The sequence below is a fragment of the Scyliorhinus torazame genome, chromosome 9 (assembly GCF_047496885.1).
Source record: "Scyliorhinus torazame isolate Kashiwa2021f chromosome 9, sScyTor2.1, whole genome shotgun sequence".
NCBI lineage: Eukaryota > Metazoa > Chordata > Chondrichthyes > Carcharhiniformes > Scyliorhinidae > Scyliorhinus > Scyliorhinus torazame.
Window position 1 is genome coordinate 32,677,630 of NC_092715.1, and position 15,058 is coordinate 32,692,687.

Consider the following 15,058-nt stretch of genomic DNA (forward strand, 5'->3'; position numbering starts at 1 on the left):
CAATGGTCACACTTTGGAAGGACGCTTTGGGACATCCTTTGAGACTGTGAATGGCGCCCTTGCAAATGCAAGTCTTTCTGTCTGCATCATGTTGTGTTTGCAGCGAGAAGCAACCTTGTGTAAACAGGCGTTCCCAGAACACAAAATCAGAACCTTCTTGGAAAAAAGCCGAGCACTTCAGCTGAACCCATTCATCATGGATTGCTAACTTTGCGGTCCCGATCACACCCGGTCATAAATATGATCCTAACAGCTACTGCAGGTGGTTATACAAAAACAGTTTGGACCGGCTCCATGTTTATTAGGTTGGCTGAGTTGGCAACATTCTGAGGCCCATCTTTCATTCTCATCTGTCAATCAGCTTGAAGAACATTCCACCTGCCAGGTCAAGTACTATTAACGCTCAGTTCTCTCATGTCAGGTGATCTGCATCATTAAGCAAAGCACCGGATGCAAATATAAGCGATCCTGAGAGAAAGAGCAAGTCACTTTAAAAGGAAAGGGCTATTAAAATGGAGCGGATCACATTAGCAGGGGCAGTGGTGGGCATTTTGGGGGGGTGGGCAAAGGGGAGAGGAATGGTGTTGCCGAAAAGCTTCAGAGGGCAAATCGACCCATTAGCAACTTTCTACAGGCTAGGAATTAAGAAATGGCAGGCGAGCAACAATCACGGGAATAGGGGCATGCGGTGAAATTGTGAGCCTGCAAGAAAAGCACCACAGAGAGATCTAGCATTTATTTTTTTATTTTTATTTTTTTAATTTAGTGTACCCAAATCATTGTTTTCCAATTAAGGGGCAATTTAGGGTGGCCAATCCACCAACCCGGCACGTCTTTTTGAATCGTGGGGGCGAAATCCACGCAAACACGGGGAGAATGTGCAAACTCCACACGGACAGTGACCCAGAGCTGGGATCGAACCTGGGACCGCATCGCCGTGAGGCAGCAGTGCTAACCACTGCGCCACCATGCTGCCCTTGAGATCTAGCCTTTCTTCCCCTATCAAAATGTAGCTGGTACTTCATGATAATACTTGCAAGGAAGGGTGTCCCCTGTGCCACTGAACAGCACCACCTCCATAGGTCAACATTACAGCATGTCCACAGGAGATGAACCCAAGTTTGACCAGTGTTGTGAAAAAGCAAATTACTGCCGATGCCGGAACCTGAAACACAAACAGAAAATGCTGGACAATCTCAGCAGGTCTGACAGCATCTGCGGAGAGAGAACAGAGCTAATGTTTCGAGTCTGGATGACTTTCGAGTCTGGCCAGCTTTGACAAAGTAGCTGTATAACCGTCATCTTTGTGACCATTATTGTACCTCTTTGGGTTGCACAGGAGCTGTAATCTCCTTGCAGCAGACGGCAATGCACTGCATCGTTCTAAGTTGCTTTTACACCTTAGTCAGGAGGTCATGGGTTGGAGTCCCATTCGAGGACAGAAGCACAAAATCTTGCTGACACGCCAGTGTTGCTGTGATGGAGGTGCTGTCTTTTAACTGAGAGATTAAACGAGGTGAGCAGAGAAGAGAGGTCTTATGGCTCAGTGGTAGCATCCCAACCTCTAACCTCTGGGTTTCAGTCCCGCTTCAGGACCCAATGGCTATGGAAGGTGTGTTCCTAATATGTCCACTCAGGCTGATGTAATGTCTACCTCCTGTAAATCCTTCCAACATCTCTGAGGCCCCCGATCTAACCCGAGTGCCGTTCGATAGCGTTCTAATGTTGGGTTAGAGTAAAGGGAATTTTGCATTACATAGAAATAAATACTTATAAATCTTTTTTGCGCTCAGAACATTTTTAACCGCAGTCTTGTTGTCGAGTAGCAACCATGACACTCAATTCACACACAGCAAGCTCTCACAAACAGCATTGTGATAATGACCAGGTAACCTAATCCAGTGATGTTGTGAGGGATAAATATCAAAAAGGACTCATCCGCACCTTCAAAATAATGCCAGATCTTCTACATTAATTTTTCTTCATGTACCATGCCCTAAGATGACACTGGCAACCATGGATTTTCACTGGTTTGGTCCATGATTATGCTTGGCAAAGTACTGCAACGGCAAGCCATTGTCTTCTGCAGTATGTCTGACCAGGAAACTCTCCCGCTCTTACTAACTGCCAGAAGAGTGACTTTAATGTGAATTTTAATTTCCTACACCAGAGCTCTCCACGTTGCTGTCCCAGCTCCGACAATTTAGGCTGGAGTTTTCTGGCCCCTCTCACTGGCGAGATCTTCCAGCCCCGGCGAAGCCGATGGAAATTTGAGTGGCTCGCAGTATCCGCGAGTGGGGAGCATGCCTTGGCGGGGCTGGAGGACCCCAGCCTTTATGCCAATTATTTGTGGACTTGCAAGCACATAAACTGACACACATAGGCACATGCACACAGAAAACAAATCCATTCTAATCAAAGAAAATCTTTCTCCGGAATGCTGTAATCTCTGCCCTGCAGTCTTCGGCGATCCACCCACAACCAGAAGCAAAAGGGAAATAAATGATGCAGCAGTGAAAATACTCGCATGTATGTGAGGAAGCAGCCACACCACTGTGGCCATGCACGATACTATCTTTATAGAAGTGCATCGCATTTCCAAGTGTCATAATATGCACCCATGCACATCATGAGGTAAAAACAGGCAGTGACAGACACCCAGGTTAGCCAATCAACATGCAGGACAGAACACAACCAATCACCAGACAGATCACCAGAGGGAGGCTTCCAACTATTAAACACACGAGGCATCAGCACTCCACCTCTTTCCACTGGTGACAACTGTAGTGACAGTCAGGGTATATATATCATTCATCACCTTCTACACGTGGATCAGAGCTGGCCTGTTGTAGTAAGTTTGAGTTAGTACACTTAGAGTAGTAGAGTGTCAACACACAGCCAGCTGTGTGCATTGTTACAGAAGTTCAATAAATCGTATTGAACCAACGCCTACTTTTGGTGTATGCTTTACAGTTTATCTGCATCCTGTTGCAGTCCGTGTTACCGCAGGGTGAATAACACAACATGATACCAGGAGTCTACTTCATTGAAGTAATTTACCTTGAATAATTCAGTGACGACCAGCAAGTGCCTTACAGCGCCATGGAGAAGATCCAGGCCCCTCCACAGCTCCGGATCTCCGGAAATCTTGACGCCAACTGGCGGGTCTTCAAGCAGGAATTCAGTCTATACATTGAGGCCTCGGGCCTCGAGGATGCGTCCGATGCCAGAAAGATCGCGCTGCTCCTATCGACTGCGGGGGACCAGGCCATCCAAATCTTCAATTCGCTCACTTTTGCCGACGCCGACGACAAGACCAAGTTCCAGACCGTGTTAGCCAAATTCGACAGTCACTGTGAAGTCGAAACAAACGAGAGCTTTGAGTGCTATGTCTTCCAGCAACGCCTTCAGGGTAAGGATGAGGCCTTCCAATCCTTTCTAACTCATCTCCACATCTTAGCGCAATTCTGCAATTACAGTGACACCGCTGATTCCCTCATCAGGGATCAGATCATGTTTGGGGTCCACTCCGACGCCCTGTGGGAGCAGCTCCTAAAAATAAAAAACATGACCCTGCCAGTAGCCATCGAGACGTGTAAAGTGCATGAACAGGCGAAAAGTCACTACTCCCGCCTTCAATCAGCAGAACAGGACCAACTTGCCTCCCACGAGGCAGAGAGTGTACAGGCCATCGCCCAAATGCGGTGCCTTAGCATCGATGAAGGGGCCATTTTGCGCGCTTTTCTCAGAGTCCCACGCATGCGCACCACAGATGGGAGAGCAAAGCGGCCGAAGATCACACTGCGCAAGTGCGAGCGGCGGTTGACCGCACTGCACATGTGCGACGACACACGGAGCGTTACGACGTCAACGTCATGACGTGCCCGAACTGCGGCACCGCCCACTTAAAGCGGCAATGCCCTGCAAGAGGCAGGCAATGTTTAAATTGTTGGAATCCTGGCCATTATGCAGCCTTGTGCAGGTCTGCACCTCCGATCGTGGGCCAGCGGTCCCAGTTCCAATGCAAACGCGTTCAAAGCGTGCAGCAAGGGCTGCTGGATTCGGAACCTGGTAACACCACGGATCCAGAGGACGACGGCCTGGAGTCCCCATATCGTGTGGGCATCATTACCACGTGTGACAAGGCCTCCTCAAATTCAGCAACACGCCTATCCATCCTCAACGTGGATTCTGCGGATGAATGGCGTGCTGTCGTACAAGTCAACCAATGCAGCATCCGGTTCAAGCTGGACATTGGTGCTTCGGCCAATCTCATATCTCAAGCAGATCTTGCTTGCATCCAAAGGCAGCCAAAAATTCTTCCACCAGCCTGCCAGCAGCTTGATTATAATGGCAAAGCCATTACTGCATTAGGGTCTTGTCACCTGCATGTCTCCAACAAGGCCATCAAAGCCACACTGCGATTCGAAATCGTCAAGCCTGACGAGGCTTCCCTGCTTGGTGCCCATGCATGCAAGCTATTCAATCTCGTCCAGTGCGTACGTGCCATGTCCTCTGCCAATATGAATCTTCAGGCTGACATTGACGAAATCCTGTCACAATACCCGGTTGTATTCAGTGGGATGGGCACGCTGCCTTACCGCTACAAAATCTTACTCAGGCCTGATGCCACGCCTGTGATCCATGCACCACGCCGGGTGCCGGCTCCTCTGAAGGAATGTTTAAAGGCACAGCTGCAGGAGCTCCAAGACTAGGGCATAATCTCCAAAGTGACGGAACCGACTGACTGGGTCAGCTCGATGGTCTGAGTGAAGAAGCCCTCTGGAGAACTGCGCATATGTATAGATCCCAAGGATCTTAACCGAAACATAATGCGGGAACACTACCCGATCATGAAGCGGGAGGAGCTAACCAGTGAGATGGCACATGCCAAATTCTTCACAAGGCTAGATGCATCGCGTGGCTTCTGGCAGATACAACTGGACGAGTCCAGCAGGAAGCTCTGCACGTTTAATACACCTTTCGGAAGGTACTGTTACAACCGCATGCCGTTTGGTATTGTTTCAGCCTCTGAAATCTTTCACAGGATCATGGAACAGATGCTGGAGGGCATTGAGGGTGTGCGGGTTTATGTTGATGACGTCCTTATATGGTCCACGACCCCAGAGGAACCCATATCTCGTCTCTAACAAGTCTTTAGAAGCATACATGCCAACGGCCTCAAGTTGAACAAGGCCAAATGCACCTTTGGCATGTCATCAATCAAGTTTTTGGGTAATCAAATATCCCAGCAGGGTGTGCAACCGGACTCGGACAAAGTCAAGGCCATCAACACCATGAAGACCCCGGAAGGCAAAAAGGCAGTACTCCGCTTCCTGGGTATGGTTAACTTCTTGGGAAAGTTAATTCCCAACCTCGCATCACACACCACGGCTCTCAGGCATCTGGTGAAGAAGTCCACTGCCTTTCAGTGGCTCCCCAAACATCAAGCAGAGTGGCTCGGGTTAAAGGCAAAGCTCACCACTGCTCCGGTACTAGCATTTTTTGACCCAGAGCGGGAGACAAAAATCTCCACGGATGCCAGCCAGGACGGCATTGGTGTGGTGCTCCTCCAGAAGGATGACTCCTCGTCCTGGGCTCCAGTGGCCTATGTGTCCAGGGCCATGACTCCCACTGAGCAGAGGTATGCACAGATAGAGAAAGAGTGCCTGGGCCTCCTCACCGGCATTGTAAAGTTCCATGATTACGTCTACGGTCTACCAACCTTCACAGTAGAGACTGACCACAGACCTCTAGTCCATATCATTCACAAAGATTTGAATGACATGACGCCCAGGCTTCAGCGCATTCTCCTTCGACTCCATAGGTATGATTTTGAATTGGTTTACACATCGAGCAAGGAGCTAATCATTGCGGATGCCCTGTATCGCGCCATCACCTAGACCTGTGAACAGGTCGACTTCATCCACCAAATTGAGGCACAGGTGCAACTGTGCGCCAGCAACCTCCCGGCCTCAGACGAACCAATCGTCAACATTCGAGAAGAGACTGCCAAGGACCCTCTTCTGCAGCGGGTCATACATCACCTTGCAAATGGTTGGCAGAAAGGGCAATGCCCCCAGTTCTTTAATGTCAAGGATGACCTAACAGTTGTCGAGGGGATCCTCCTCAAGCTGGATCGTATCGTTATTCCCCGCAGCCGCCAGAGCTTAGTGCTCAAACAGATCCATGAGGGACATCTCGCTATCGAGAAATGCAGGCGCAGGGGCCGGCAGGCTATCTATTGGCCTGGAATCAACCAGGACATATCCAACATGGTCCTCAATTGTGCAACCTGCCAGCGTTTCCAGCCTGCTCAGCCCAAAGAAACACTCCAGCAACACGAGATTGTGACCTCTCCGTGGTCTAAGGTGGGAATCGACTTTTTTCACGCCAATGGGCGTGACTACGTGCTTATAATTGACTACCTCTCGAGTTACCCCAAAGTGGTGAAACTGTCTGACCTCACATCAAGGACTGTCATCAAGGCTTGCAAGGAGACATTTGCCAGGCATGGTATTCCGCTCATGGTCATGAGCGACAGCGATCCCTGCTTCTACAGCCGAGAGTGGTCCAACCTCGCGAAGCTATACCAGTTCAAGCACATTACCTCGAGCCCGCATTACCCGCAATCTAACGGGAAGGTCAAAAAAGGGGTCCATATCGTGAAGCAATTGCTCTGCAAGGCTACGGACTTAGCTTCTGACTTTAACCTTGCGCTGCTGGCGTACAGGGCAACCCCTCTGTCTCCGGCGCAACTCCTTATGAATCGTGACCTGCGGACGACTGTTCCGGCCATTCATTTACCTGACCTGGATCAAAAGGTGCAGCAACTCAGAAACCGGCAAAAGCTGACATATGATGCTTATGCTACTGATTTGCCTGTGCTCTCTCCGGAAGATGCTGTTCGCATCAAGTTGCTGGTGGAGGCTAGTCAGCTCCAGCTGTTGTTGTTCGACAGCCTGCTCCCAGGTCGTTCGTGGTTTGCATGGCTGATGGATCCATTGTCAGGCGCAACAGAAGGGCACTACGCAAACTTCCCTGCCCACCACCGGATCTCATGTTCCCAGCTGTTGTTATGCCTTTTCCGGACACCTCGCTCCACGAGGCCTCCAATCTGGCTGCAATCCCGCCTGTTAAGGCGCCGTCCCCCCCACTTCCACCTCTCAGGCGGTCGACAAGGATCCGACGCCAGCCCCAGAGATTGGACTTATAAATATTTCCTTTGTACATATTGTTCTGTATCTGCACGCTAGACACCTTACATGTACATATGCATTGACTCGCCATTTGCTGCAAATAGTTATATCTGTAAATATGTCGTATATACTCTAAGCAACCAACAATTTTTTTTTTAAAAGGGGGGACGTCATAATATGCACCCATGCACATCATGAGGTAAAAACAGGCAGTGACAGACACCCGGGTTAGCCAATCAACATACGGGACAGAACACAACCAATCACCAGACAGAACACCAGATGGGGGCTTCCAACTATAAAACACAGGAGGCATCAGCACTCCGCCTCCTTCCACTGGTGACAACTGTAGTGACAGTCAGGGTGTATATATCAGTCAGCACCTTCTACACGTGGATCAGAGCTAGCCTGGTCTAGTAAGTTAGAGTTAGTACACTTTGAATAGTAGAGTGTCAACCCACAGCCAGCTGTGTGCATTGTTACAGAAGTTCAATAAATCGTATTGAACCAACGCCTACTTTTGGTGTATGCTTTACAGTTCATCTGCATCCTGTTGCAGTCCATGTTACGCCAGGGTGAATAGCACAACACCAAGTGGTACAAATTGAACTAATAACTTGTGATTTCGCTGTATTTTGGACCAGTCTTGTCTTGGGGGGGAAGAGGGGAGGGGGGAAGGGGAGGGGGGTAGGGGGGGGGGGGGAACGTGGAAAAGACCTGGAGAGGAGGGGGGTGCGTGGATAAGACCTGCATCTTCCCAGTGATGGCAAGGAATATGGTTCAGTTCATCCTCTCTCTCTGCTAAATGTTGTAATCGAAATATTGCTGAAATGGGTGCCCCTCGTAAAACCAACACTGAAAACATCATTCAGTTATTTCAACGTCCACGCTGCGCCCGCAAAGCAGCGCGCCATGGCACAACATGGCCGATAGAAGCCAGGAGACCGCACTCCCGGAATCTATCTGCTTGCCGTTCAGTACTGGTCTCCAGGGGATCGGAGGCCCCCAGGTGCATGCCATTTGGGCAGAGTGGTACCTGGCACTGCCGGTGCCACCTGGGCACCCTGACACTGTCGGCACTGTCAGCCTGGCACCCTGGCAGTGCCAACTGGGTGCCAGCCTGATGGTGCCCAGGTGGCACTGCCAGATGACAGGGGCACTGCCAGGGTACCCTGGCTATGTGCAGCTTTGGGTGCGCATTCCCCGGTGAGGCCCCCGATCTAACCCGAGTGCCGTTCGATAGCGGTGCTAAACTCGCTCGCTATAGTACGGCACGGTGGCACAGTGGTTAGCTTCACAGCGCCAGGGTCCCAGGCTCGATTCCTGACTTGGGTCACTGTCTGTGCGGAGTCTGCACGTTCTCCCCGTGTCTGCGTGGGTTTTCTCTGGGGGCTCCAGTTTCCTCTCACAAGTCCCGAAAGACGTGCTTGTTCGGTGAATTGGCCATTTTAAATTCTCCCTCAGTGTACCCGAACAGGCGCCGGAATGTGGCGACCAGGAGATTTTCACAGCAACTTCATTGCAGTGTGAATGAAAAGTCTAGTTGTGACACTAATAAAGATTATTATAAAGATTATTTGTTCCCATTTAGTTAAATCGCGCCCGGGGTCTCAGAGTTCCAAATCTGATGCCCTGTGAAATCTTTTTAATCAGAGTTATTTTACTTTAGTGCTGTTAAGTTAATTACTTCAGCAGTTGACCATGACATCCAGCACCTAATTAAATGGGAAAAGAAAGATTTGCACATGCTAGAAATAGGAAACCGCAATGTCTCTGAAAGTGAAAGATGGGAATGTGATTCATGCTGCGATCCTTTCAGCCGAGCAGAATTCAACGGAAATTGAAACATTCCAATCCATTGTCTGTCAACCTGCTACAATGGACATTAACTGGACATATTGAACAGTGATTGATTGTGAATAGCATAGCTGGTGTTCAAAGTACATATTTGCGGTATTTACAGAGTTGTTACATCTCTGCACGTGCTGCGTAACCACAAGCAAATGGTTGCAATTGAAATAACAAAAAACAGAAAATGCTGTAAATACTCAGGAAGTCCAGCAACATAGAACATACAGTGCAAAAGAAGGCCATTCGGCCCATCGAGACTGCACCGACCCACTGAAGTCCTCACATCCACCCTATCCCCGTAACCCAATAACCCATCCTAACGTATGAACAACATCTGAGTTGTTCATAGATCATAGATCATATAATTAAAGTGCAAAAGGAGGCCATTTGGCCATCCAGTCTGCACCGGCCCTTACAAAGAGCGCCCCATTGAAACCCACGTATCTACCCTATCCCCGTAACCCCCACTTAACATTTTTTGGACACTAAGGGCAATTTAGCATGGCCAATCCACCTATCCCGCACATCTGTGGACTGTGGGAGGAAACCGGAGCACCGGGAAGAAACCCACGCAGACACGGGGAGAATGTGTAGCAGAGTCCGCACAGACGGTGACCCAGCCGGGAATCGAACTTGGGACCCTGGAGCTGTGAAGCGACTGTGCTAACCACTATGCTACCGTGCCGCCCTAAGAGAAAGAGAAAACCAGAGTTTGATGAAAAAGACTCAAAATATAAACTAGAATTAATGGCCAGAATTTTCCAAACGGGAGACACCGTTAACAGTGACAGGATCAGAAGATTATGGCGGGATGGATGGGGAGCAGGGGGTGGAGGGGGGTGAGGATTATTCCGCCCAATGTTTCAGAGCGGCAACTGTTAAATGGATCCAAGACAGATCACAGATCGCCGCAGGGACAGGTTGTAAAACAGGGTTTGCCAGCACAGTACTGGCTGTGAATCTTGGGAAGGAAGTAGAACAGGATATTCGGGTTTAGAAGATATGCGATTGGAAACCTTGAAAGGGGCGGCACGGTAACACAGTGGGTAGCACTGTTGCTTCACAGCGCCAGGGTCCCAGGTTCGATTCCCGGCTTGGGTCACTGACTGTGTGGAGTCTGCACATTCTCCCCGTGTCTGCGCGGATTTCCTCCAGGTGCTCCGGTTTCCTTCCACAGTCTAAAGATGTGCGGGTTAGGTGGATCGGTCACGCTAAATTGCCCCATAGTGTCCAAAGGATAGGTGGGGTTGCTGGGTTACGCGGATAGGGTGGAGGTGTGGGCTTAGGTAGGGTGTGCTTTCAGCGGTCGGTGTAGACTCGATGGGGTGAGTCGCCTCCTTCTGCACTGTAAATTCTATGATCTCCAGAGAAGATGAGGTCAGCGACAGACCTGAAGAGGGTGATGTAATGTTTGCTGGTGGGGTCATGACCCAGGATATGGTGGGAGGAAGTGTAGGAGAGTAGGTTTTCAGACTGTGCCAATTAGAGCTCGGTTTGCTAATAATAATGAAAATTAAAAATGAAAATCGCTTATTGTCACAAGTAGGCTTCGAATGAAGTTACTGTGAAAAGCCCCTAGTTGCCACATTCCGGCACCTGTTCGGGGAGGCTGGTACGGGAATTGAACCCGCGCTGCTGTCCTTGTTCTGCATTACAAGCCAGCTGTTTAGCCCACTGTGCTAAACCAGCCCCTATCGCCCTGGTCAGAAGGTTTGATGACAGTAACACAACTACTCAAGCAAGGAGTTTATCCCATGGAATTTAGAAGGTTACAGGGTGATCTAATCAAAGTTTTTAAGATATGCAACAAAATGATAAGGGTCAGTAAAGAGAAACTATTTCCACTGGTTAATCCCAGACCATTCAGAAGTCAAGGTAGAAAATGCTTCTACACAATAAGACAAAAGTTTAGAACTTGTTTCTGCAAATGTCAGTTTGACGATAAAAATGATCAACCTCATTCTCAAAATTAACAATTGGTCGATCATCAGTTCCCTTTTGCCACAGTTCAAGAAAGCAGCTCGCTACCATCTTCTCAAGGGCATTTACAGATGGACAATGAATACTGCCCTTGCCAGCAAAGACCACATCACATGTACAAATATCTGAAAAGTAGTTGATGCCAGGTTAATTGTTAATTTTGAATCTGAGATCGATAACATTTTGTTAATAATAATCGCTGATTGCCACAAGTAGGCTTCAATGAAGTTACTGTGAAAAGCCCCTAGTCGCCACATTCCGGCGCCTGTTCGGGGAGGCTGGTACGGGAATTGAACCCGCGCTGCTGGCCTTGTTTTGCATTACAAGCCAGCTGTTTAGCCCACTGTGCGAACCAAATGAGCTGAAGGGTATGGGGCACAGGCGGGCATATGGAGTTAGGTCACGGATGAGCCGTGATCTCACTGATTGGCAGTCCAACCTGAAGGGGGTGGCGGATGTTGTGGGGGTAGGGAGGAGGGGTGGTAGCATAGCGGTATTGTCACTAGACTGATAATCCAGAGGCCTCACCGAAAACTCTGAGGACCCGGGATCGAATTTGAATCCAATAAAAAAAATGTAAACATAAAATGCTAATGATGATCATGAAGCCAATGTTGATTGTTGTAAAAACCCATCTGATTCACTTTAGGGAAGGAAATCTGCCATCCTTACCTGGCCTGGCTTACAGGCTTCAGATCCAGAGTAATGCGGCTCTGAAATGGCCTGCCAAGGTGCTCAGTTCAAGGGCAATTAGAGATGGGCCATAAATGCTGGCCCAGATTTATTTTTTATTCGTTCATGGGATGTGGGTGCCGCCGGCTGTGCCAGCATTTATTACCCATCCCTAAATGCCCTTGAGTTAAGAGTCAACCACATTGCTGTGGGTCTGGAGTCACGTGTAGGCCAGACCAGGTAAGGTAAGGATGACATTTCTTTCCCTAAAGGGCATTAATGAACCAGATGGGTTTTTACGACAATCAACAATGGTCATCATTAGACTTTTATTCCAGATTTTTATTGAATTTAAATTTCACCATCTGCAGTGGTGGGATTCAAACCCGGGTCCCCAGAGCATTACCCTGGGTCTCTGGATTATTATCCAGTGACAATACCACAATGCCACCGCCCCCCGGGATGCTCACATCCCAAAAATGAATAGAAAAAAACTTGGTATTCGAAGCCTTCAAATTGAAAGCATGTAGAACAGAAATATTCTTCCAAATATTTTAATCTGATGAGAATCACACTGCTGTGAGAGATGGATTATTCCTGTAACACTGTATTACACTGGCACTGACCATTCAACTTTCTGTGTTTGGACTCCTTAGGACAAGACCCTGTATCACCCAGTGAGCAACAGTTGCATGGACTGCAATCTAGCCGACAAGAAGATTTTCATGAGTCGATGTAACCCCTCGGTGCACACCCAGCAGTGGATATTTCAACATGTCAACGTGACTGTTCTAGACAAATTCAACAGTAACTCCAGCTCGTAGAGATGTCTTTGCCACGGTGGAGAATGTGCGAATTTGGCAAGTCGGTTCTATGGCAGAAACAGCCAGCGCCTGGATCAATTCATTCAGGTGTTGAGTTTCCTAGCTACGGGGGGGTGGGGAGGGGTGCGGGGTGGGGTGAGGAGGGGGGGGGCAATTTGGGGAGGGGTTTCGAGGGCTTATTCTCAGGGCCAGTAATAGCCGTAGCCGAAATCAAGAACGCGACAGACGCACTTTGAAGAAGAAAAGAGCCCCACCAGCTGTCGCAGGACATGGAAAGACTCGAGCAGACACGGGAATGCCTTGCTGGTCAAGGGCAGACAGTTTCCAGTTCATCTACTGGTACATTGGACTGAATCGAATAGAGAGTTGGAATTCTGTAGATTCTCAGGTCAATCCTGCCTCTGTGTATCTTTAAGCGGATGCTGATTGCACTTTTTTGCTTTGGGGCAGGCTACAGGTTGACACGTCAGCAGAGAAGTGCATGCTGATACCAGGTCAAACCTGTTGACAATACCGTACAGGAGAGCTGTCCAGGATTTGACGATTATACTGAGCTTTTTTGTTTGGCCCTGTTTGGGTTTTGTGAACAGTTGTCTCCTTTTCACTTTTTTTTTTGTATGAATTAAATTGGACAAAACGTCTCCATGAGTGGTTCATTGGCAAAGTTGGGAGATGGGAATACCAGGAAACGTTTCATTGCAAATCTGCATCATTGTTTAATTTTCCATATTGCACAGAAAGTATTTTTTCTTTCCTTTTTAGAGGACTGATATATTTATTAGGTTTCTGAGAAACAACACTTTGCACTACTTTGTTCTAAAATAACATGACCTTATTAACAATGATATGTTGTGATACATACTGGGCATAGCATTTCCCAGCGATCGCTGTATATCGTTTCTCAACAAAGCTTCGTGAATAATTTTATTTGGGTTCTGCCACATAAAAGGGTCCGTCACAAAGAAGAATGGAAAACAGAAATGGGCAGTTCGGGATGGGCAATAAACGCTGCCCTTCCCAGTGACATCCACATTCTATGACCTATTAAGAAAACCATTTAACATTCGGGAAGTTCACATTCTGAGACATGTTAACATGGGTCAGAAACCCATTTTGTGTTTGGCGGGGCCAGTCATGGAAGATGCAGGTCTTGCTTGCAGGATGAGCCAAGATTCAGAGTGAGGCTAAGCATTGGGTTGCCTGCGGCCCACATACCCCCTCAAAGAGAGAGAGTCACTAAATGGTCATCAGACATCTGTGGGTCTGAGTCACCTTTAGGCCTACACCATGCGGCTGGAGCTTCTTATAAGGAGTGCTGGGGCTCACCACAAAAACCCATTTCCACAATCCTCTTGACTACATCACAGACACTCATTATACTCCAGGAGAGGGTGGTTCCACCATTTGGAGGTATTCAGCTTCATCAGAGGATGTGTGCCTCACTGGGGACCAACCATAGTTAGTCATACTCTGATCACCGTGTTGTCACACCTGGCCTTCTTCTGTACCGTATCAAGGCTGAAGCGCCAGGTTCTGATTTGAATAAGTGTTGAGGCCAGGCACCCGGTATCTTCTCATCAATCACTTCATGGTCCCTACACTTTGTCCATTATCCATGGTTTATTCCATATTGTACATAAAATTGGTTCTATTGAACCAGAAAGAAACCATTTACTCACGTGCTTTATTAAATATGTAGAATATGGGCAGCACAGTGGCGCAGTGGGTAGCACGGCTGCCTCACAGCACCGAGGTCCCAGGTTCGATCCCAGCTCTGGGTCACTCTCCGTGTGGAGTTTGCACATTCTCCCCGTGTTTGCGTGGATTTTGCCCCCACAACCCAAAAGACATGCAGGGTAGGTGGATCGGCCACGCTAAATTGCCCCTTAATTGGAAAAAATGAATTGGGTACACTAAAGGGCTGGTATAGCACAGTGGGCTAAACAGCTGGCTTGCGATGCAGAACAATGCCAGCAGCGCGGGTTCAATTCCTGAACAGGTGCCGGAATGTGGCGACTAGGAGCTTTTCACAGTAACTTCATTGAAGCCTACTTGTGACAATAAGGGATTATTATTATTAAAGTTAGGGCGGCATGTGGCGCAGTGGTTAGCACTGGGACTGCGGTGCTGAGAACTCGGGTTCGAATCCCGGCCCTGGGTCACTGGCGTGTGGAGTTTGCACATTCTCCCCATGTCTGCATGTGTTTCGCCCCCATCACCCAAAGATGTGCAGGTTAGGTGGATTGGCCACACTAAATTGCCCTTTAATTGGAAAAAAAGAATTGGGTACTCTATAAAAAAAAATTTCAATATGTAGAATATGTTTATATCTGCCCGATTTTCTTGCAGCCCATCCAGCCTGTTGACACACGCGGAAAAAATTTAGAACAGAATTCGAGAATATCATGGCCCTTTTCCTGTCCTGTTCAATTTTCAATTGCATCAGAGTGTATTGTGTAAAGAAAGGTGCAGAACGCCTAGCCACACCCTCATTCCATTTCAAAACCTGCGGCAGGTCCAGAGGTAGGTGTG

At 48.4% G+C, this 15,058-nt stretch overlaps 1 protein-coding gene across 1 annotated transcript in view; it reads left to right on the forward strand.

Moving 5' to 3' along the window:
- galntl6 (polypeptide N-acetylgalactosaminyltransferase like 6) overlaps nt 1-12,634 on the forward strand; it is a 1,697,721-nt gene extending 1,685,087 nt beyond the window's left edge. The window contains exon 13 of the mRNA XM_072515756.1: nt 12,359-12,634. Coding sequence (XP_072371857.1) covers nt 12,359-12,526 — 168 coding nt within the window. The 3' untranslated portion in view covers nt 12,527-12,634. The remainder of the gene's footprint in view (nt 1-12,358) is intronic.
- The last annotated feature ends 2,424 nt before the right edge of the window (nt 12,635-15,058 follow it).